This window comes from Rhamphochromis sp. 'chilingali' (genome assembly GCF_963969265.1).
Source record: "Rhamphochromis sp. 'chilingali' genome assembly, chromosome: 3".
NCBI lineage: Eukaryota > Metazoa > Chordata > Actinopteri > Cichliformes > Cichlidae > Rhamphochromis > Rhamphochromis sp. 'chilingali'.
Genome location: NC_137931.1, coordinates 27,898,956 through 27,923,344, shown reverse-complemented (window position 1 = coordinate 27,923,344; position 24,389 = coordinate 27,898,956). Strand labels below are relative to the sequence as shown.

The 24,389-nt window shown below is 39.7% G+C and overlaps 2 protein-coding genes and 1 long non-coding RNA gene across 8 annotated transcripts in view; 2 read left to right on the top strand and 1 right to left on the bottom strand.

The window, feature by feature from the left end:
• LOC308394153 (uncharacterized protein) overlaps window positions 1-10,189 on the top strand; it is a 67,866-nt gene extending 57,677 nt beyond the window's left edge. For all 6 annotated transcript variants that reach the window (XM_080878329.1, XM_080878328.1, XM_080878325.1 and 3 more), the window contains 4 exons: window positions 2,550-2,691; window positions 3,742-3,831; window positions 7,113-7,141; window positions 7,742-10,189. In XM_080878329.1, the coding sequence (XP_080734455.1) occupies window positions 2,550-2,691; window positions 3,742-3,831; window positions 7,113-7,141; window positions 7,742-8,020 (540 nt within the window). In that variant the 3' untranslated portion in view covers window positions 8,021-10,189. The remainder of the gene's footprint in view (window positions 1-2,549; window positions 2,692-3,741; window positions 3,832-7,112; window positions 7,142-7,741) is intronic.
• The window catches only part of LOC308394161 (uncharacterized protein), a 133,252-nt gene that overhangs the window by 37,245 nt on the left and 71,618 nt on the right, over window positions 1-24,389 (top strand). The window lies entirely within an intron of this gene.
• On the bottom strand, window positions 10,197-12,133 carry LOC308394173. The gene is made up of 3 exons (XR_013971131.1): window positions 11,847-12,133; window positions 11,557-11,645; window positions 10,197-10,860 (listed from the first exon to the last, which is right to left on the bottom strand). It is a non-coding gene; the product is annotated as an uncharacterized lncRNA (long non-coding RNA).

The following is a 24,389-nucleotide window of genomic DNA, read 5'->3' as shown; positions in this document are numbered from 1 at the left end:
AAATTCGTCCTTCGCTCAGATTTCTTCAGATTTCAAACTCTGGAAATGAACCACTTTTTTCTCTCATCATAACTTTTTGTTGGATTTCCACAGAGACCTGAAAATTTCCATGACTGTTCACCAAATCCTGCTGTCTCTTATGGTGAAAGAATGATATCGATGCTCCAAATAGATTTAGAGTTACAAAGCGTTGTTTGAGGGCAGGTCAAGGCATTTTTTGCTTTGCTCTACTCAGTTATGGTGCATTACCAGTCAAATATCTTTAATAATTCATATTTTAATGATAAATTGTTAACACTTTAAGATTCCCCCATCTCTTCTGAACAAAACGGTGTAAGAATGACCGTTCTAGCCCCCACGGTTAGGAAATTATGGTCATTTGTTTGAGGGGAGTCATCACTATGAGAAATAGACTGTGCAATAATCCTGTGTCTCTCTGTGCTGCGTGCACCTGTTTTGGCGGGAAAAAGTACACAGCCTCTCTGATTGGTGGATTCAAATTCAGCAGCTCCCAGGCTGCTTGACTGAGCTAGAAACTTGCTTCTCTCTCCGTGTGTGTGTGTGTGTGTGTGTGTGTGTGTGTGAGTGAGTGAGTGAGTGAGTGAGTGAGTGAGTGAGTGAGTGAGTGAGTGAGTGAGTGAGTGAGTGAGTGTGTGTGTGTGTGTGTGTGTGTGTGACAGAGAGAGAGAGAGAGAGAGCCTTTTTATGGGATGATCTCATTGTAAGATTCAAATTCAATATATTTAGACTGGTTGACTGATTTGGATCTTGTGTGTGTGTCTCTCTGTGCATGTGTGTTTCCATATGTGTCCATATTTGTGATTGTGTGGCTGTTATATATATTTTTTGCCGATTTTTTTCATTCAACAAGTATATTTGAGGGACCCTTAGGATGTTCCGCATTTTTTCAGCTGTCCATTTTGCTTTTCCAATTTTTCTGTTTAAGTTATTACTATTGCGCTAAATCATAGCATTTCTGCTGTTTTATAAGATTTGTGCTAAATATAGTATTTCTGATTAATTATAGTGTTTCTACCAAATCATAGTACAGTATTTTTGGTTTTTATAGGATTTTTATAGGATATTTATATTGCTTAATATAGTATTTCTGCTTATTATAGGATTTGTGCTTAATGTAGTATTTCTGCTAAATGTAGTATTTATGCTTAATCATAGTATTTCTATATATTTCTGCCAGGTCCCCAGGCAGCCAATCCTCTGTGAGGACTAAGGCATTCAAATTTACATATCAGGGCCTGCACGGCTTCCCAGCCAATCATATATGTGGGCTGAGGCATTCAAATTTGCATATCGGGGCCTTCGTGGCTTCTAAGCCAACAAGTCATCGATATCATATATCTCTAAAAATTCATATTTTAATGATAAATTTTCAACACTTGACGATTCCCCCATCTCTTCTGAACAAAACGTTGTAAGAATGACCGTTCTGGCCAATACAGTTAGGAAATTATGGTCATTTGTTTGAGGGGAATCCTCACTATGAGAAATAGACTACAAAAATCCTGTCTCTGTGCTGCGTGTGTGCACCTGTTTTGGCGGGAAAATGTACACAGCCTCTGTGGATTCAAATTTAGCAGCTCCCAGGCTGCTTGACTGAAAACATGCTTCTCTCTCCCTTTGTGTGTGTGTGTGTGTGTGTGCATGAGAGAGAGAGAGACCCTCTTTAGGGCAGCATCTCATTGTTGGAAAAAAAATAGAATATATTCAGACTGGTTGACTGGCATAGACCCTCCGTGTGTCTCTCTCTCTGTGCATTTGTGTATACATATTTGAGTTTGTGTGTATCTGTTGGCTGTTCCTTCTTGTTTTTTAAATTTATTTTCTGCTAAGTTATTCCATTTTAGCAAAGTTCCTTTGCTTCTGCAAAGTTTTTACAATTTCTGCAACTTTTCAGCTTTTTCAGCTAGTTTTTGCAGACAGCTTCAGCTTTAAAGCATCCACACTGCATTTTTGCAGGAAATGCAAATTTTTCTAGTTTGAATTCCTCTTCCTCATTGGCCTGCTCCTCTTCTTCCAGGGCCAGCTCTTCTCCCTCCTCTGCATCAAATTCCTCTTCCCCTGACTCTGCCTTCATCCCTTGTGTTTGTTTGGAACCTTCAGCATACTGTGCACTCTGAACTTGCTTTTACATGTGGGTACAGCATTAGCAACAAGTGTCTTCAATTTTGAGTCATTGTGTGTAGTGAATGACACCAGGTGTGTTCCCTGTGTTCAAAGATTGGTGACTGTGGCAAGCATTTTGCATCACATGGGCTTTCATTTGAGGATATGAGCAGAGTTGTTTTGCAACATGTGTTTTAGCAAGGAAAAATGTGTTTAGATTTATGAGTACAGAGGGTTGTGTTTTGTGAATTGTGTCTTCATGTGACATGTGTTTATGGTACTGGAATATGGTGGCTACATTTAGTAAATGTGTTTAGACTACTGGTCATTTGGGTTACAGGATTGGCTTTTGTGTTTTAACATTTGAGAAAAACTGTAATAAACGTGCCATGGATAAAGGCATTGACCTCGATTCTTGTTTTCAGAAAGCTGAATTTGACATGGAGTTTGGACCAAACTACTATGCAACATTTGAGATCCGTTTTAATGTAAACACAGAAGAAGTCACTGTAACAGTTCAAGATCAAACCAATGAAGAAGTCTGGGAGCATGACATTGATATGGCAGGTAAAGGCTTCATCCTGCAGCAACATCATTTTCTCTCATAGTGTCCAATACTATAGAAATAAAAAGAAGACTCCTCGTATTCTCTGTAGCTCTTCATGAAAAATGGAAATGACAGGGCGATTGGAGTGGCAGGATGGTCACTCAGCTACACCAATTGAACTAAAATTAATACTAAATCAGTGTTAATGTTGCCAAAACAATATTGAAATGTAGTTTCCTCTGGTACCTGTAACATATTGAATCCATGGCTGTCTTAGTGGTGTCCAGAAAATGATCTGGGAAACTTTCTAGGGAAAGCCTGGTGATATCAGGAGACAGCATCCATTACACTTGGAGTAGAGAAGCTCTCATTGATAGGAATTTTGCCAAATTTATTAAACCCCCAAGACATGACAATTCAGAGCTGTAACCAGGAGGCAGATTTTTGTTTTAGATTACGTATTAATGTAGCAATAATTAAACCATTACCTAAAAGGGTTTAATTTGACACAGGTGTCTAATTAATTATACATGATGAGTTTCAAAACATATGAGTGTACAGTGTTCATCACAGTTATCACAGATCTGCTGTCCTGTGGAACCAGTTCCCAGTTTGGACTCCCTACTTTTAAGAATAGGCTTAAAACTTTAATTTTTGACAAAGCTCCTTTAGTTTTCACTGTAACTAAGAGATCCATTGATGCTCTGAGCTTTTCTTATTTACTACACTATGTGTTTATTCGCCAACTCTGCATTTAATCAAGAATCGCCAATTAACCTAACCTCACTAACTACGCTTTTGGACGTTGGGAGAAGCTGGAGTCCCCGGAGAGAACCCACACAAACATGGGGCAAACATGCAAACTTCACACCGAAAGGCCTCGGCCAAGTGGAAACAAATTCAGGCTGTGAGACAACAGTGCTAATGACCACACCAACATGCTTTAATATCTGTCTCTTTTTCACAGTGTGTCTTTTGTCCTGTCTTCCTCCCCTCACCCCTACTAATGTTTGTTCACTCTTCTTGTCAGACCCACCCTAATTGTCTTCACCTGTCTCAATCACTTTCAGCTGTGCCTCCTTCTCCACCTGTCTCCTGTAGCAGTTGTCAGACGCTTCACCAGAAGAGTGTACCGCAAAGCAGGATGTTGCCTCATCCAGGTAACTTCGGGGTTGTCCGTACTATGGAAGTAGTTTGCAATTTATCAGGGTAAATATTAGTGATGGGCAGATGAAGCTTCATGAAGCACTGAAGCTTTTCATCCAATTGGTTCACCCCAGCGCAAAGCTTCTTGAAGCTTCATTTGCTCTAGTAGGACACCTACTGGACGTAAAAATATTAGTTGGCATGAATTTGAAGAGTGTGGCCTTTTGCACACAGCCTGTAAATGTCAACAACAAAAGGAGTGTGTAAAACATGTATATTGTAGTAATAGCAGTACACTGTGTATATTTATACTGGCAGTATGGAAAATGATTATTTGGAAATGCTTAAAATGGAAATGATCATTTACTGTGAGGTGAGGTGTGGTTGGGGTGTGGACAGTGGTTGTGCTTTTGGTATGGACAGCTAGGTATGGACAGCTACACACTGAGCCTCAGTCCTGCCTGTTCACATTTTATTCTGTAAAAATTTTTTATGACCTTTTTAGTGGGGAGAACATAGCTAGGATTTAATGATTTAACAAATCTTATAAATCCTTTGTCCTCCACAATGCTAAATGGCTGGGAGTCCTCAATCACCATGCTAACCAGGTCTTCATCTATTTGAGATTGTTCTCCTGAGGAAAGACAATAAAGACAAAGCACAAATATAAATATCACACACGTAACTTATTACAGCTGTATAATATTGTTATATTATTTAGTAACATTACTACATGCTATATTATCATGGGATTTGATGGCTCACCTGGTCTTGCTCCACAATCGATGTTCCCCTTATTCTCATGCAAAGCTCTGTAGTGCCTAAGCATGGATGAGGTGTTGTTGTTATATCCCAGCTCCCTGGCACATAGCAAACACTTCACCTTGTACAAAAGTCAAGACAGCTTAACATAAATTGTATTGCACCATCAGTATTATGAAAATACATCTTCTGTAGAAATTTACATACCTTGTTGGGAGGAATAAGATCAAAATGTTCCCACACAGGGGAGGACATCCTCCTCTTCTTAGCTGGCTCCATTCTCTCCTGACTTTCTCTCCTCACTCTCATAAACCTCCAAACTGTCTCCAAACTCTCACTAACCGCAACTCTCCATCAAACACCCACATTTTTGAATGAAGTCTGAGGGGTTTATATCGCTGTCATATCTCGCGGCAAAGTTCGAACCACTTCATGAACCAGTCATGTGGTACAGCCGGGCAGCGAGGCATCGGACGTCATCATTTTCAGCTCCTCCCATAAATGAAGCAAGCCTCGATACGCGCATTGCGGGAACGCTCCCTCAATTACTCGACACAAGCTTCGAAGCCTCGATACAGAACGTCACATCACTAGTAAATATCCATGTTAACTCATTTTGTGAGCCTAACCAGCTCTGGAGCAGGTTTGGTTTCAAATAAGAAGTCAGCAGATATAAAATCAATGCTTACTGACCAATCAGTAACATCACCGTTCCTCGAGGATTTCTAAGACCCCTGCTGGGAGAGTACGAGGGTTGAAAGTTCTTCCGTTGCATCTAAAGTCGTTTTGTTTTTTAGATGCAACTTTATTCAAAGTCAAAGTAAACTTTGTGATCTCTCCCATATACAGTGCAGTATGCATAAAAATGAGATCATGAGGTTCCAGTTTAATTCAGTGCAAAAGACGAACAATAAATATTCAATATTCATTGATTTATACTTTTTTTTTCTTTTTTGCAGTAAACGATTTTCCAACGATGTTATCATTCTATAAGCACTTTTGTCTGATCTTAAGACACGACACATACACTGCAGTTGTTAACATCATATCAAAGCTGCATGTGTCAAAGTCTGTGTGGCAGACCGTGGGAAGTGGGGAATGAGGACCCAGATGCAGGATTCTTAATGATGAGCAGTGAGTTTATTTACAGTGATGTAAACAGTTCACACAAAAAAACCCCTGTGCTCTTCCCTGATTCCCGTGCCGTGTCTTCTTCCCAATTGCCTCACGTTCTCCGCTCCCGTGTGTCTGCACTCCCAGTGATTGCTGCTCTCAGGCTTCCTACGCTCCTCCTGGGGGGGAAACAATAGACTGTGGGCATACACTAACTTAGACTTTGCTCTCAAGACACTGACATGGAGTCTCTCACAATCATCCCACACCGGTGGGAGCTCCATCACACTCTTAAATAGCTCCCCCGATGAGCCTGATCAGCGGCAGGTGTGTGGCATGGTCTTCAGGTGTGGCCAGCGCCCTAGCAGGCCCACACCCACCAGGCCTGCAGGTGCCTGTCACCCAGCCTACAGGAAACAGCTGCACACACTACTCTCTCATCCTTAAATAAATATGAGTCTGCAGCTGAGATAATACAAAATAAAACTCACAGGATCGGTTATGTCCAGAGTTTTGGGTGTGCTCCATAAAGAGAGTCAACTGTGAGTCAGTTACCACGGTAACAGTCTCTGTGACCTAAACCTGCTCGTTTGCAGGTTTCCCTCTGACTACTCTCCTCCTGCTACACCTGAACCAGCTGACTGACACTTATAAAATCCTATAGCAGAGCAGATTAATTTACATTATTTTAAACTTTTTTAAAAACATTGAAATCCCAGTTATATCATAGTTTGCTATTTTTTATATTTATTTACCATGAGTCAATTTACAATCAATTCTAAATATAAAAGGATGGACACAGTGACTACATTGCAGTTTTTATTATCAATATCTAAAAAAAAACTGTGGACAGTAGTGATCTGTTATGATCATCACACTGAAAACAGTTTTATATTTGACTATAACTGACTGCGAGGTTAGTTTCATAATCATTAACATGCCAGTGTTCAGTGATCAGTGGACCTTGATTATGTCAAATAACATTTTATGAGGTACAGTGTTTGAAATTCAAGTCTGAACCAATAGTACATAATAGGACATCCATGTAGTTGTAAAAGCACGATCATATATTAAGTAATCTGAGGTATTCAGAATACGTTACTCTCATTGAGTAACGTAATGGAATACATTACAAAATACATTTGGGGCATGTATTATGTAATCTGTAGTGGAATACATTTTAAAAGTAACCTTCCAAACACTGACCACACATACCAATCATACGAAAGTGTGATCTGAAACTGTCCTTGGTCCACTGCCTGTTACAAGAAATTTGCACAATTCAAAACTTAAAAAGCAAAAACACAAACAAAAAAGTCTGTAAGATTCCATTTTGACTCTTTTCTGTTTTATAGCAGCAAAAATATATTTCAGGACTTGTAAATTTTTGTTTGTATTGTCTTTTCCTTTTTTATTTCAGGTTCTCCAGAGGTGAATGTCGCACCAAAGGTGAGTTTTAAGCTCTGTTAGCCTGCCCACTATTGCTGCTCTTCTGTGTGTTGATTTGATTTTTTACCCTGGCTCCCCCGTTACTGTTGTTTCTGTGTTTGCAGTGTCATATCTGTTGACCTAAGAATATTTCCATGCTTCAAAGTAATAATTACTGTGGATGGAAATAATAGATGGAATAATATTTTTATTGCAAAAGTGGTCATGAATTAGACCCAGTAATCAGGTCAAAACTGCAGAACAGTGGGAAAGCTAATCAGTGGCAAGAACGAGTCAAGGAGCTGGACTCCTGCGGCAATGAACAGCCAGGACGAGTGACATGCTTCCGCCTTGCTCTAGAATCTAGAGCAAGGAGGAAGCATGTCACTCGTCTAGATACTGGACTCCAGTCTAGATACTGGAGTCCAGTATCTAGACTCCAGTATCTAGAGTCTAGATACTGGAGATTAGGAAAAGGCCAACACAGATCAATTACAAATAACATCTTTTTGTGGATGATGGGATGAAGTCCCTTCTGAACTGTTACAAAGTTACATTAACATAATATTGCCTAAATTTAAGTAACATGGAAAATAACTAACACTAAACTCTGATTTTTAGCTGAAAGTTTCAACTGAGCTTCTCGAGATCCTGAATGATTTAGATGATGGGGACTTTGACACCTTTAAGTGGCACCTCAAGTCTGAGCTGTGGAAAAACATCAAGCCCATCCAAGAAAACAAGCTTACGAAGGCAGAGCGGCATGCAATGGTGGATCTCATGGTGCAGAAGTATGAGATAAGCGGAGCTGTAGAAGTGATGGAGAGCGTTTTATTGAAGATCAGCAGGAATGACCTGGTGGAAAAGTTAAGACTCTTAACTGTGGATACACCAATCTGACATTTAGATCACAAGTCCACATTCCATATTGTAACATTAATCTGACACTCTTCAGGTCTATGAGAAATATTTGACGTATATGTAAGTATTGTTGTGGAAGTTTTCCATTTAATAAAGCCTGCAGACAAGCGGTGAGCGATAGCTAACATTCTTTAATCGAAACACAAAAACGTAAACCAAGCTTGGTGAGAGAATGCATCATCGCGAAGATCAGCAGAGTCTCTCCTGAGCCTAGCATGGCTCTCAGTTAAATACCTCCTACAGGAACAAAAGGCAGTACACAGCTGTTTCACACCTTAAGGTTCACACTCCCTTGCTACCTCCCAGAGTCTCAAAGAGACAAAGATTCTCCCTGTGGAGTGGTCTGCTTCCCTCAACTTCCTTACCAGACCCCCACCATCTGTCTAACTGCATGAGTTTGAGACTTGCTAAAATCCATTGGCACCAAGGCATTATACAATAAAATAATGTGAATGATACATAAGTGAAATAAATTCTTCCACAGTATATACAGTCAAGCCCCTAATTATTCATACCTCTGGCGCATTTTGACCTACAGTTACTTTTATATAAAAACAGCAAGGTTTTTTTGACCGGAAATGAGACAGGTGTCTCCCAAAACATAATAAGACAATGTACAACAGGCATCATAAAAAAAAAAAGCTGGAAAAATAAAAACATTTTCCAGCTTTTATGTCCAGAATTATTCATACCCTTCTCAATGATCAATAGAAAAGCCTTTATTGGCTATTACAGCAATCAAATGCTTTTTATAATTGCAGACCAGCTTTTTGCATGTCTCCACAGGTATTTTTGCCAATTCATCTTTAGCAATGAGCTTCAAATCTTTCAGGTTGGAGGGTCTTCTTGCCATCACCTTGATCTTTAGCTCCCTCCACAGATTCTCAATTCAAGTCAGGACTCTGGCTGGGCCACTGCAGAACGTTAATGTTGTTGTCTGCTAACCATTTCTTCACCACTTTTGCTGTGTGTTTTGGGTCATTTTCGTGCTGAAATGTCCACGTTTGACCAAGGCCAATTTTCTCTGCAGACTGTCTGATGTTGTTGGGAATCATCATGCATTGTTCTTTATTCATGTTGCCATTTACTGTGATTAGGTTCTCTGGTCCATTGGCTGAAAAACACCCCCCAAAGCATTAGGTTCCCGCCACCATGTTTGACAGTAGGGATGGTTTTCTTTGGGTTGAAGGCTTCTCCTTTTTTACGCCAAATGAAGGAAACATCATTGTGACCAAACAATTCATTTTTGTTTTATCTGACCATAATAGAAGACCAGAAGTCGTCTTCTTTGCCCAGATGAGCATTTCCAAAGGCCAAGCAAGCTTTTGTGTGCCTAATCTGGAGAAGTGGCGTCCTCCTTGGTCTGCATCTGTGGAACCCAGCAGTGTGCAGTGACTGTCTGCTTTGAGACATTGCCACCAGCAGAGCCCAGATTCACCAGGATGGCCTTGGTGATGATCCGTGGATTCTTTTCCACCTCTCTCACTAGCCCTCTGGCCAGCACAGGTGTCACTTTTGGCTTCTGACCACATCCTCTGAGATTTTCCACAGTTCAGAACATCTTATATGTTTTAATAATACTTTGCACTGTAGCCACTGGAACTTGAAGTGGCTTAGATACAGCATGGCCTTGTAGCCTTTTCCTGACTTATGAGCAGCCACAATGCACAGCTGCAGGCCCTCACTGAGCTCCTTTGTCTTAGCCATGACTGTCCACAAACCAACTGCAGAGAGCTGCTTTTTTTCACCTGTTGATTTGATTAAACCAGCTGTTCCCAATTAATCAGGGTAATTAGGATACTTTAGAACAGCTTGCACACTTTTGCTCAAATGTAAATAAAAGCTGAGAAATGTTTTTTTTTCCACAATGATGCTTCTTGTACATCATCTTATTATCTTTTGGGAGACACCTATGTCATTTCTAGTCCAAAAATAACTTTCTGGTTGAATAACAGTAACTTTAAATCAAAATTTGCCAGGGGTATGAATAATTGCGGGCTTGACTGTAACTGTATGTATATATGAAATATATGAGAGAGAAATAAAAAGAAAAGTATTTCAGTGATGATGTCATTCCCCCCTTTTCATATATATATTTTTTAGGGTAAACAGTGTCTCAAGACAGACCAACACTTGGATTAGTCTGCACCAGAGGCGGAGCCAGACATTTGAAACACCCGGGGCTTAGCCCAAAGAGTAGTATGCATGTGGGATTTTTTTTTTTTTTTTTGGGGGGGGGGGGTGGTGTAGAAATGACTGAAAGATTAATAGGCTCTGTTCAAAAAAGAATGACTTCATATAGGGAAAAATATATATCACATGTGCAGGACACCTTAAACTAGTTTTTTAATTAAGCAGCAAGGCAGAACAAGGTCAGGGCTGTATCAAGACACGAGGACTAAACCCCAATTCAACCAGACCCAGAACTGATCCAGAATTAAAACAGGACTACAACAGTTCAAAATCAGGACTACTTGGGACTTAACCAAGACAGAACCAGAATCAGAACTAGATGATAGCAGCACTAAAAATCATCATAGACCTGCACTACACTTATTTTTTAATTCTACCAAAGTCCACTATTTAGATTGAGAAAAGTTTATATAATTATTTATCCTTGTTGTGCAAACAAGCCTGCAGAACTTAATAAATACAGAATTTGAAAAATAACAAACCTAAAAAGAAACACTAGGTACGAGATACATGAGGACCTATGATACGATGATACTTTTGGTAAACAACCATTTGACTAACATGTGTGTCTCACCTGCTCTTGTTCATCTGTTCTGTCCTCGTTCTCCTCTCTCTCCCTCTTTGTGCTGACAATCATCAAATATACAGTTGAAACCAGATATTTACTCTTCAGATAAAAACACTTTTTTTAATTGTAACATCAAATCAGACTGTTTATTTTTTTAGATTGATAAATATAAAAACATATTTGTTAACTTTAAGAGTAAAGAGAGAAACTATCTGTATTTCTTAATTGCAAATGGCACCAAATTGTATTCAAACTTGAGCCACATTTATGGAGCTCCACAGTTCTTTTCCTGGTGTTTTGGTTGACATCTCTGGATTTTCCCATGTCACAGAAACAGGCTCTGTGTTTTGCCTTATATGCATCCACAGCTGTGCCACCAATTTACTCACATGGACTCTACTAACCTATCAGAAGCTTCTTCAGCTCAGAATGGAATCGTCTGGAGTTTTCTTATTAATTAACAATAAACTTAGTGTACATGTACTCCTAAATTTGATGAAAGTGATAAAAAATAGACAGCTCTGTCTCTCTTTATTCTGACATTTAACTAATTCAAAATATATTTCAATATTTATCTAAAACAAAAATTTACTCTAAATTGATGTTGTACAGTAAAAATGTTTTATGTTTTCTCCCTAAAGTGTAAATATCTGGTTACAAATGTGAATATCCTGCTGTGTACTGAAATCCCTCTTGTTTTGCATAGAAATATACTGAACAACATACAAAGCATAATATATAAAATAACATTTACCTGAGTTTTTTTCTTTGAAAGAAGCCTCGAATGTCCATTCTTATGTTTCAGTACATAACTGAAACCGATTTAGTCGGGGAGGGTAAGAACTGAAAATATGAAATAAACACACGTAAGCTAAGACTCTCTAAAAAAAATAGCATTTGTTCGGCTTTTCATTTTGCCATTTGTTGATTCACTTGAAGAGCAAGTAAAATAATATTGGTCAAGTGATCAGTTTGATATCAATCTTTCGTGATGCACCGTCATATTTACATTATTTGTACAGTACGAATGATTTGCTTTGGTACCTGGTCAAACTTAAGCTCTCCTTAGTATGGCTAGCTCCGTCTCTCCAACAGCGCACTGACGGGTAGCAGCTGCCCCGCCCCCTCGCTCAGTCGCTTAGTGCCTGAGCTTGGATCATACCAATATCAGGGGGGGATTCACGCACAGTCGTAAATTCCCACAGTGTGCACTATGTGCTTCGAATATTGTGTGTACTTTTTGTTTTATACAGTTGTCAGCCAGGCATCTAACTATGAAAAAATTACACTCCAAAATACCCCGGGCTTCTGACAAAACAACCCGGGCTTAAGCCCCGTAAGCCACCCCCCCGCTCCGCCCCTGGTCTGCACTAGAGATGGCACGATACCACTTTTTTATGTCCGATACCGATTCCGATATCATAAATTTGGATATCTGCCGATACCGATATGAATCCAATATAGTGTTTTTTAATCAACAAAACAGTTTTTTAAAAATATCTTGCTGCATTTTGTATAAGTTCATACTCAAGTTTAAAACAACAACTACACTAAAGCTATTCTGTTATACCTGTATGCAAAAAAAAAAAAATTTCATAGTTCAGCAATACTGATCAATCTAATAAACTTAAACCTACACCATCCTCCCTATTCTGGTATTTTAAAGAGTACTTAGCGTAAATATTAAGCAACCTAACTAATAGGGTTCCAACTCCCAGCAACAACAAAAATAAATAAATAAAAAATAGGGAACCACCCCTCACGCTCCACCTCATGATGCTTAATCGACGTAATCAACCTTAATTTGATGCAGTGTGAAAAAAAATGCACAGAAATCAATTATTTTTCAAGATATATTAAATAGATTCAACATCTTTCTTCAACAAAATTGCAGACTGCACAGATGGTACCTTCCCAAAGGAAAAAGTACTATAGCTTACTAGGGTATATATATTAGACTTAATAGTCACTATATACAGTAATTGACTTCTATTCATTTTACATCAAATTAAAACTTTGGGTGTAAGATTCGGATAATTATTTATTAAAAGCTAAACATTTTAAATGAGAATAAGAAAGAAAAGTATGTCTTTGTGCCCCCTTTTCCCTGTTAATGCCCTATCGCCCCCCCTGGCTAAACTTTGCTAGATCCGCCCCTGCACAGTTACCAGCCGTCAGCTAGTAGAAAAAGATCCTCGAGTAGAAAGTAATATTAAATAAATTCTAACAACAGCTTATCAAGCTTAAACGTGCTGCTGTTAATCTTAGCTTACTTCATTTGGTGATGATTTGCAAAGAACAATGTTTATTTCACTTTATTGCCTCAAAAAATATATACAAATTGCATGATAACCAATCTCAGTTACACTTTCAAACACTTTATTAAAAAAGTTTAGTTTTCTAAAGTTCAAATGTCTCAAGTGAAACTAACTTACCATACACAACATTAAAAAGACGCAAATCTCTGAACTTTTTTTCCCGATGTCGTCCAAGCATGTTGTACTCCACAGGTAATATGAGGAATTTCATCATCCTTCTTGTGGCATCTTGTGGCCCTTGAGGGCATCCACACAACTAGAAAAATTTGCATTTCCTGCGAAAATGCAGTGTGGATGCTGTAAAGCTGAAGCTGTCTGCTGAAAACAGCTGAAGAAGCTGAAATAAATATTTGAAAAGTAGTTGAACTTTTAATCAATTTGCAAAAATTTAAAAACTTAGCTGAAATGACACTTGGCCGAAATATTGTAACTTACTAAGAAATAGTATAAAATAGCAGAAGTATTGTAATTCAGCTGAAATGTTAATATTTAGCACAAACATAACAATTTGGAAGAATTGGTTTAACAGTTGTTAGATTATAATATTATTTTATGCCATGTTATACCCCTAATTAAAGATTGTGAATTATTATGTAGTTTTAGTTTGCATTATTCTCCTGAATTAGAAGAAGCTGATAACTATTACATTAGTTAAACTGATTTGCATTACATTAAACTGCTGACTTGTTGTGAATGAATGATATTGTTTTATGATGCATTATACTGCTGAGTTATAAGAAATCTAATTTGTCTGAGTAGAAGAGAACAGAGTGTGCTGGAGTTTTCTGCCCCATTTCAGCAGGAGCAGATAAACAGGGAGCCAAGGTCGTAGCTCAGGCGCTGTGTGAGAGAGAGCATGTGAATGTTTAGGCTTTGTATGATAAGGTGGAGGCACCAGAGGCTATAAAAGTTTGAGCAATGCTCCACCATTTTGAGATTTTGAGGCTGTCTGCATCAGTGTCCATCTCCCACGCGTGTGTTCATTAAAATCATCGTTTGACTCAACCCGGCCGGACCAGTGTTGTTATTGTGGTTTTTTCTCTTGTCTCCATCCCCAATATTTTGAACCTTAACAGCTTGGGGGCTCGTCCTGTGGTATTGGGGTGGAATTTAAAAGTTTGGACGGTCCGAGGTTGTCGAACGGACAGGCACGAGCCAGTGGTCTGATGTGAGTGGACAAAAGCCGGCTTATCTAAAGGTAAGGCACTACCTGTTGAATTATTTCCAAAGTGTGCCAAATTGGATATGACTAAATTAAAGTCTACTCACTGAAATTACTGGTAGAGTGTCTGTTTTGATTTTGATGAGAATCACCGTGTGTTATGCAGTTAAAGTTGCTTAAGAGTATTTAATGAAGTTGAAGTAAATATGAACGTAATAATGTTGGGTTTGAGTCCCTGGATATTGAGCTGAAGGCTCAGGTAGTTTGGTAGGGAAATTAGGACAGAAACTGTTCCCAGAAGTAACAGAGACTGGTTAATAGTTTTACAAATTAGGTCAGAAACTGTTCCCAGAAGTAACAGAGACTGTTTAATTGGTCGTAAAAAAGTTATCTTTCTTCGGTGAGACCCGTTATGGTAAAATTTTTCAAAATCGGTTAGGTTAAAATTATTATAGGACGGCACTGGAAGATGCTAAGAAGCACATAGCCCGGGGGTTACGCCCCCTCCTGGCCGTGGACGCGCGGTCTTGACCTGTCGGCGAACAGGGTTAGTTCAGTTTGGCTTATCTGTGGGGTACAGGGCATCCTGAAATAAGCTAGGAGTTACCGAGTCTCCTCATCGTTTAAAACGGTGTCATGTGCTTGTTTGGACAAAGTTAAATTGAGTTAGGGATTTAGAAGTTAGGTCAGAAACTGTTCCCAGAAGTAACAGATACTGTTTGATTGATTACAAAAAAGTGAGACTTTCTTCGGTGAGACCCGTTATTTTAAATTTGTCGAAATTGTATAGGCGCTCTTTAGAAGTTAGGTCAGAAACTGTTCCCAGAAGTAACAGATACTGTTTGATTGACTACAAAAAAGTTGGACTTTCTTCGGTGAGACCCGTTATTTTAAATTTGTCGAAATTTGTTAGGTGCTGAATCTGTCAGGCCTGTCAGTGATTGTAAATATAAGACGTCTTTGTAATATAAAATAAAAGAGTTTTGTCTGAGCTTTGTGTGACCCTGTGTGTGACGTGCAGCTGCAGCGCTGCGAGCTATTTTTAGACGGTGTGTGAACATGCAAATGAGCGGTGACGCGCACAGAGGACTTTTGTTGCTGTTTAGCGTGTTTTTGAGTTTTATAATTTTGATTTGCAAACAATGATACATGCCTGTAAGTAAAACGCTGATTTTGCTGATTATGATACTACAAATAAGGTGTTGAATGACTAGGGTGTGAATGATGTTGGATTTTAAAGCGGAAACTCAGAGAGGAGTGTGTTGGGAGACTGGCATGTAGTCTGCAGTGCAAAGGTGGGCGTCTTGCCTGCTAGTCTATTTAACAGTGATGAAAATGATATTAAATAAATCTCTCAGTGTGTTGATACAGGTGGCTACGGGCCTGGACCAACTGCCCCCACAAGCACAGCGGCCGAAGCAAAATTATAGTAATGGAAACCAAACTCAGCAAAAATCAGCAGCTGTGGAAAAGACAGCAGCTAGCAGAGAATTAAAGGAGAAGTTAAGAGAAGTTTTTACACATAAAATTGCGGCCAACAGACTTGTGGAGGTTGGGAAGGCGCCTGGAGCATCACAACAAAAAGGTGAAATAAAAACACACACAAGCAGAGAAATGTGAGAGAGAGGCACATGCAAGAGGAATGCCTCGTTTGAGAAAAAAACGTTAAATTAGCCCATCTACAAACGCACATACACGCAATGAAGAAACAGCTTACACCCATGAACACGTGAAGATTTTCCAGCAAGTAAAGCAGTGAAACTTAACATACATCCGCCGTTAAATAATAAAGTTTATCCACTACTAACAAATAAACCCTCTGGGTTGCAGGACAACAACTTAACTTCAAAAAAAAAAAAAAAAAAATCACAACCACGACAAATTTAGTGGTTAATAAAAGTCAAATTGTGACATGTTTTCTTCTGATTGATTAATACAAGTGATTACTGAATGAAAGAAAATTCCATTTTTGTGCTTTAAACATGATCTTAAGAATTTTAACATGTACCTGTGTTGTCCTGTCAGCTTAGTGGGCCATGAGTGGATTATATGGAGAGAAAAAACAAAAAAAGGGGGAGAGAAGGCTGACACAGGGCCTGGTCCCGTTGTTTCTCCCCCTCTGAATAACACAGCCAATACAACATCATTTTCCTGTTCGTTTGTTTTTGTTTTGTTTTGTTTTTTCTCTTTATGCTTGATTACAGGCTGCTTTGTCGGCCCGGGAAGCCGAAGCTGACCCTGGACTCCTGCTCTCCCCTCTACCATCTTTGCTCTCTCCTCCACCATCTTTGATGTGACCCTGACCAAATGCTAAAGCAGCTGGACCCACAACAACAACTTGAAAATGTCAACAGTGCTGCAGGAAAATGATCTCATGCAGCGGAGACGGAGAGCGGTAATCCAAGGCCCGTTTCACTACACGGGGAGATTTCTGTCAGCGTCTTTTCTTTCTGAGAAGACTGAGAAAGGCCCGCCTCCCACAACCGATTCTGACCACCTTATATAAAGGAATTATTGAGAACATCCTGAGCAGCTATATCACTGTCTGGTTCGGGAACAGCACCATGCCGGACAGACAAGCTCTACAGAGGGTTGTGCAATCAGCTGAGCGCACCATTCGCTCCGAGCACCCTGACCTGCACTCAATCTACAGCAGGCGGTGCTGGACCAAGACCAGGAAGATCGTGAAAGACCTCAGCCATCCCAACAACAGACTGTTCTCTCTGTTGCTGTGTACGTGACAAATAAACATCTGGATTTGGAAAACGAGGCACTCGCAAAGCCACCAGCATTGTGCCTGATCGGACACACCCCTCTCACACACTCTTCACACTCTTGCCATATGGAAAAAGACAGCTTCAGCTGACAGAGCTGTGACGAGACGCCCATTAAGCCCAGATGAAAAGTGAGGCCGAGCAAAACCATGCTGACCTTAACCACTCTGCATTAAAACTGTGCAGGACAGTGACGGACCAACAATGACCATCGGGCAGCAAGAAGGGCGTGCCAGAGACAGGAGGAGTAACTGAGGTCAGGAGGCACCTCAGAATGGACAAAACACCAGGAGAAAATAAGCTGAAGGCACAGGTGTCGGGGCTCGGCCAGGAGCTGACCTCTGAGAAGAGCCGAACAGCAGAGCCGCAAAAGGACGTGGAGCAAAGCAAGGAAAACATCGATGTACTTCAATCTGAAGTGGACGGAAAAGATTGTGAGGTTTCTGCCCCTCAGTAAGAACTCAAGACATCAGAGCAGAAACTGAGCATGGCTCAAGAGGAGCTGGCTGATAATGGAACCCATCAGACTTGCAGTCCCAGACGCTGGACGTGAAGTCAGGCCGGAGCTTGCCGGGGCCAGATGAGCATCCCAGAAACGTCCTTGAGGCCTTTGTTAAGGTAACAGAACAAACACTGAGGTCTTCCACTGGTGAAGTTGCTGCTGCAGACTCTCATTTACACCCTCTGGATGTCAGCCGTTTCTGCCTGCAACAAATGGACAGCAGCTGCAATTGTACAGGCATAGAAACGGACTCCTCATACATGTGATATCTGCGACTGAGGGGCGAGTGTCGTGGAGGTATTGACACGGTGAGGAGGAAGAGGATACGGTGTCTGGACTGGCAGATCCCAGCAGCTCAGACCCCCAGACTTCAGGAGTGATGGAGCACTGGGAGCTTCTGCAGGCTCAGGACCTCAGCAAGGAGATGACAACAAAGCAGAACGAGCAGCAGTGACAGCAGCTGAACTTTGACCTGAACAAAATCTTGACTTGGCTGGGAGAAACAGAGGAAGAGCTGGAGCAGCAGCGTAGACTGGAGCTTGACACTGACATCCAGACGATTGAGCTGCGTATCAAAACCCTGAAGGAGCTACAGAAGCAAAAGGGTCAAGCTAAGGAGGAGTGGAATAAGGAGAAGATGCAGGATACTGGAGAAAAGCACTGCCCTAATTGGGGCCAGAACCAGTATGGACAGAACTTTGAGCAGCAGCACCAACAGATGCAAACGGACTGAAAAGGAGGAGGGCAGGACCCCAGGGCACGCTTCAGGCCGTGGTTTACCCAGAACACCAGAACAGGAAAGTGATGAACACAGACACCCACACAAACACACACATCTACATGCATTGACTCAGAATGAAGAGAAACACATACGAACATATGCACTCGTTGATTGAGTGAGAAATGACACACACACCCGCAAAAAATCAAAATGCTAATTCAATTCACTGAGAAGTGATCCACACACACACACACATCTACAAGCTTGTGCAATAAAGAGTGATACACACACACACGCTGATGCAACGAAGAATGCTTTACTAACAAATGCTGCACACAAACATCCGAATATGGAGTCGGGTACAACAATAAGAAGCCATTGATTGTTTATGGGTTAAATGCATTTCATGCCACACAGAGGGCATCTGTGTAGATTTAGGGGACAAGGTTTAAAGTAGTTTGGTTGTGAAAACAATGTCTGTGCGTGATGTCTGTTTATGGCTTGAGGCCTCCACTGAATTGTGTACTGTGCTTCACACACCCTGATAAGGAGCAGTGGTACAGAGTGAAAATGATGAGTGAATGATGTGAGTTTTATTTCGGAGAGAATATCAAAAGGTTGTGTTGATTTGACTCAGTTGTTTAAGTTTCCGCCAAAGCAAAACATTTGTGTGTAACCAGTGTCTACTATTGAATCAAGTCAATCCAACATGTCTTTGTCAGTGAAAAAAAAGGAGTTACGGTGCCTGTAGGCCTACACAATACAGTGTGTGAAGTTTTGGTTGATTTTTGGGTTTTGTTTGACACTAGGTTGATTCTATCAGTGAGGTTTGGATTGTTCTCTTTCTCTAAGAGAGAGAAAGATGGTTTGAACTTTGGACATGTTTGCAATGGGCCCCAGTATCTGTTATTATATGAGTGTTTTATTGTTTACGTTTGTTTTTGCTTTTGTTACAGTGCACTGAGATAAGAACATCTGAGAGGTGTGATCCACCGGTGGTGATATTTTGGTATTTTGTGAGTTCCTGATTTAACAAATCAGCTCTTTAATCCAGGCCTGAGAGATTGAACTTTAAAGCGCTATAAAATATTCTTATTGAAAACAGTCGCAAAGTATTTTTTCTCCATGATTATAATGAGCTTGGGAGAAAATTCACTTATATGGGACACTGATCCTGAAGCCTAAAAGGATTGCAGCGAGTCAATCCAGTCCAAAGAAGGAAAAACAAACAAGGAGCTGTTTCCTTTAAAATGATGACGTCATCTTGCTGGTGATGGAGCCTTGAATAGGCTGCGCGTGAGACTCCATTATCAGCAACTTCTGGTATGAATGTGTGTGGATGTATGCATATGACTGACGACTAAAAGTCATGGACTGACGACTAAAAGTTTAACTGACTTGATACTGAGACAAAAACGGTGCTGACTTTAGGATTATTGAATGTCCACAGACAATTCACCCAGCCTGTAAAAGAAGGGTGGATGTTTTGTTTTGCTTTGTTTTGTCTGCAAGAACAGAAGGATGACAGAGACTAAAGAGCTGTAGCTTCACAGCAGTGTGAACTGCAGACTGAACCCTTTGGTTGCTAATTTTGAGCTACTGATGTTTGCATTAAGGAAATTGTGTTTTAGTAGCTGTGTTTTAATTAAGGTATCACATTATATTGTTGGGAATATTAAATGCTAAAGTGAAGAAAAGGTTTGATCCCACTCATGACTGAGCATGTTATTATTAACCATAGTGGGTCACTATAGAGAGTCAATTAATTTTAGAAAAAAACAAACAAACAAAAAACCCTCCACCGAGGTCTATGAATAATAGGGGAATGATAGACAGCCACACTCGAAATGGAGATATGTAATGATAAACACTGGTCCCCGTCTTTTGGGCGCTCTCTTGAAGTAGTCAACAATTTAAAAGTAAGATAAAATAACAGGGGCATGTGCTGAGGGGTGGTGCTGCACAAGAACAAGAGTAAAATAAAGAAAATATTGTTTTTAGAAGTGCAAATTAAAATGTACCATTACACTCAGAGGATCAATATGAAGCTTAATATTTGTTAATTTTGAATGAAGTACATGACTGGTGACTGTTCTGTCCTGAGCTTTTGTTTTTACAGCACCCGCTTGATCACACCAACAGTTTCTCGCCACCGAAGAGGGGTACTTGCAAAAAATAAAGAATGGGGAGGAATATCATCAAAACGGGAAAAAGGTAATCCCCAAAGGGGGTGATAACGCCATAACTTTCACTTATGGTCAAATTCTCAAAATTTGACCCCGAACTCGAAAAATTCTTCAAACATTTAGAGACAAAGTGGAGATTTAGATAAATATAATGTCGTAAACCACATAAGGATGAAGTATTTGATTCAATAACATGGTGAAATAACAAGCAGCAAAATGTTGATCATATTAAGTATGTTTCGTAGACATAACAAGAGTCTTGTAGTGGAGAGGGACATAATGTCCTCCTGAGACCCAGAGAAGAAAAAACAGGGAGAAATGTTTTCGTTTTTTCTTTTTTTTTTTTTTTCTTTTAAATAAATCAAGTGTTATTAAAATAACAATCTCATAAGATGAAGATCAGGGACCAACCCAGAAGTCACTGACACTTCACTAGCTGTAAACTATTGGTTCAGGAATAAGTGATGGCACTGAACTTTCTACTTCACAAAAGTCAATTTATTTAGGATATCTGAGGAAGTACTGATTTTATTTGGAGACACAAAGGAACATTTGGCACTTCCCTCATCTCACATCTGTTTCATTGTTGCACCCAATCATTCTACAACTGAAATGCCTTGGACTGCTAACCATTTCAGGCAAGTGGAGTGAACTATATTTTGCTAGACTCTCATCAGATTGGGGCTTCCCTTTATTGATCTTTGGAGAGAAGTCTTCATTACTGGTATTATTCAGGTCTTGTTCACATGTTTGTCCCAGGTTTCTCAGCCAAGAGGAGCTTAAACTCCAGATACTGTGAGTTCCTTTCACACATTGAGATCACTGATAACTTTCAGCAACGACGTGATCTTGTAGAAACAATTAGGTGTTATGGATTCAACTATAATTGCGACTCTTATTTTTTACTTTACTGGAAAACATTTCTGCATTTTACCCATATTTTATTTTTAACTCAAAATCAAAATTCCAGATTCTACTACATGTTGGTTTTGCACCAGATAGGACGACAGATTTCAGGTGGCCCTGTGTCTTTCTCTATTACATCTGCCACTGCATCTCGATAATCTTTGTGTGGCTTTTAGTGGGTCCTGACCCTCTCATATTTTGAAAAAATCTATGTTTGAATCTCCCTTAATAATTCTGTTAAGAATTCTCTCCGCCTTTGTCAAAAGTTGGGTATTAGGAAAAAGTGAAATAAATATAAATATAAAGTCCCAATGTGTAGAGCACACATTAATAAATTAGTCATGTTCCCTGTGAAAGTAAATGAGCCTAATTCTTAAAGACCCCTGAAATTATTTACTAGATGTTTATTTTTTGAATAAAATAAAAATCTGAGTTTAACAAAACATTTTAATTGTAAATATCAAGCTTACCTTTCTTTCTTCCATAAAATGTGCTGGTGGGCACGCCAGCCATTTTGAAAAGGTGGGAAAAACAATTGGCAAGGCCACACCCCCACACATGTGACATAATTTTAAAGGTACTGTTGTCCTCTCTAAGAAACATCAGGACTTAGAGGAGTGGCAAGTAGAGTAGGAGAGCTACAAGCAAAAACTAAATGTGTACTACAGTGCGCAAAAAATGAATTACCGGGTCATCAGGGGGTCTTGAGGGACATTTATAAAACAAAAAATCCCACAAACCTTAAAAGTGCACTTGAAAAGCTCACACAAGAAGGTTAACCTAGCTTACCTAGAAGACCTCATCAGGGGGAGCACACTCCCCCTCTTTTTAGAGCTCACCCACTTAACTCGCATCCCAAGAAAACAGCTAACCCCAGATAAGGCAGCGTGATGCATCCCGAGATAACAGGACTGGGACATCTAAATAAAGGTGTGAAACAATCGGCTTCAAAAGGTTATCAATTAACTTGAACCAAAATTAGGAGCACTCGGTGCGGCAAGAGTTAATAGTCTCAATACCCAAGGATAACCAGAAGAGCATGATTGATATGATGGAACTGGGATTTTGTTACACTTAATTTTTGTAAAACACAAATAAAATTAAACTGAAACTAAGGATTTTCAGAAAATAAAAACTAGACTAAACTAGCAAAGAATTGGTAAAAACTAATTACAACTGGCAAAAAATTGAAAATCTGGAGTCGAAACTAAATAAAAAATAAAACCTAATGAAAATGGCGAAACGTTTAAAACCCTGGTGCAGAGATTGGCAAATCTGACCAGGAAACGTTATAAAATGGATTGTCAGGACAGTCAGCGTTAAAGCCACTTTTGACAGTCCATACTAGGATGGCATTGGACATCTTCGGGGCGGAGGAGGGTTGGTGTGACCAAGGTGTGGTTTGGCTTGTTGTATGTATATTTGAGATCATATGGCTCTGGATGGACCAGTTACCAGGGCATGGAAGGAGGACAGACTCATTAAAGGAGGAGAAGGAATTTCCTGGGATTGGAGATCCTCTGGGTGAGTGGTTGATTAAAAGCATGCATAAAATAGAAGTTATCTGTTGTTATTGATTGGTAATAGATTGATAATTGGCCACATTTACAGCTGTATTGACTTGTTGTGGACGTAGTCGACTTCAGGTTTAAACACTCTAATTAACAGGTTGAGAATAGTGACATTAAAGGAAGAGTATGCAGCACCACCCTGTCAGACGCCAGTGATGGTGGAGCTCACTGATGAATCAGGTGAGCTGGATTCATGGCTGATTCAAAACTAAGATCCCCCTGCTGTGGTCAGTAAGGGGAGAAAAGGGGGAAATAAAATTAAGAATAAAAGAGGCATTTATAAACGTTTAGGTGTCAAGTGAAGCGGGACAAAAGGGGGTGTTATACTGTTATTTTCAATGTCAGCATTATTATTGTATGAGAATCATGCAACAAGCATTGCATCGATGATCATTTATTGAAGCTTTTGACCTTATACTAACATCTGTGTTCCTGTGATTGTTATAACCTCTGATGAATCTTCTATTTACAGGTGTTAGGATAATGATATAATTTTTCATTGCAGGTGTAACCATGATCATTTTTATACATATTGCAACTTGTTGCTCATTGTAGAGTTGTGCTCAAGTTAATAAGGGTTAAAAGCTACAGTCAGCGCGAATGTCTGACTGATCTATTGAGGGGAAAGGCTTCGAGCATGGAGGGCCGCACGCGCTTACAAAACACTGATATCATGTTATTCTTTGTGATCTTTTCTTAAATTATGTCTTTAAAGTTAGTTTAAATAGTGGCAGTTAATTAAACGAGATTTATTAAAATATTAAATACCTGAGTCAGAACGTTACACGCGGATCACCTTAAGAGTCTGGGAAACTTTGTAGCTGCCTAACTTTTTTTTTGAATGTTCTAGCTCCGTTGATTTGACACATTGGAATGTGTCAAAAAAGGGGGGGAAGGTTGAGCTTTAACATAAAACAAGGATTATTTGAACAATTTATAACTTCATTTGTGTCTTTAATACCTTAGGAATGGTAAAGCTTAAGCTAATAGCGGTCCGAGAAGACGGACCTTTTAGAGAATCAGTGAAAAAGCATAAACTATCACTTTCATGTTTAATCATTACTCATTGAAATGAACTGAATAGCGCTTAGAAGATTTGTTAATTTTTTTGTCTTTTGTTAAAAAGAGGGGTTTCAATAATTTTCAGACACACCTTGCAAATGTGCTTATAACGAGTTGGCACTCGGCCTTTTGAAGGTCAGAAGCTTCGTTCGGCGTGACTGTCCGGACTGATAAAGTGTAGGAAATGCCTTGAGTGCAGAGGGCTAAATGCAAACACGCTTACACACACACAAGATATGATTAGAATAAGTCCCTGGGACATTCTGAATGTTTTAGACCAATTCTGAATCACTAGAAGGTCAGTAGATAACAACATTAGATTATTAGGGTTAGGAAGAGGGGTGTTTTGGTTTTCTGTCTCTTACAGAGAAAGGAACAGACACCA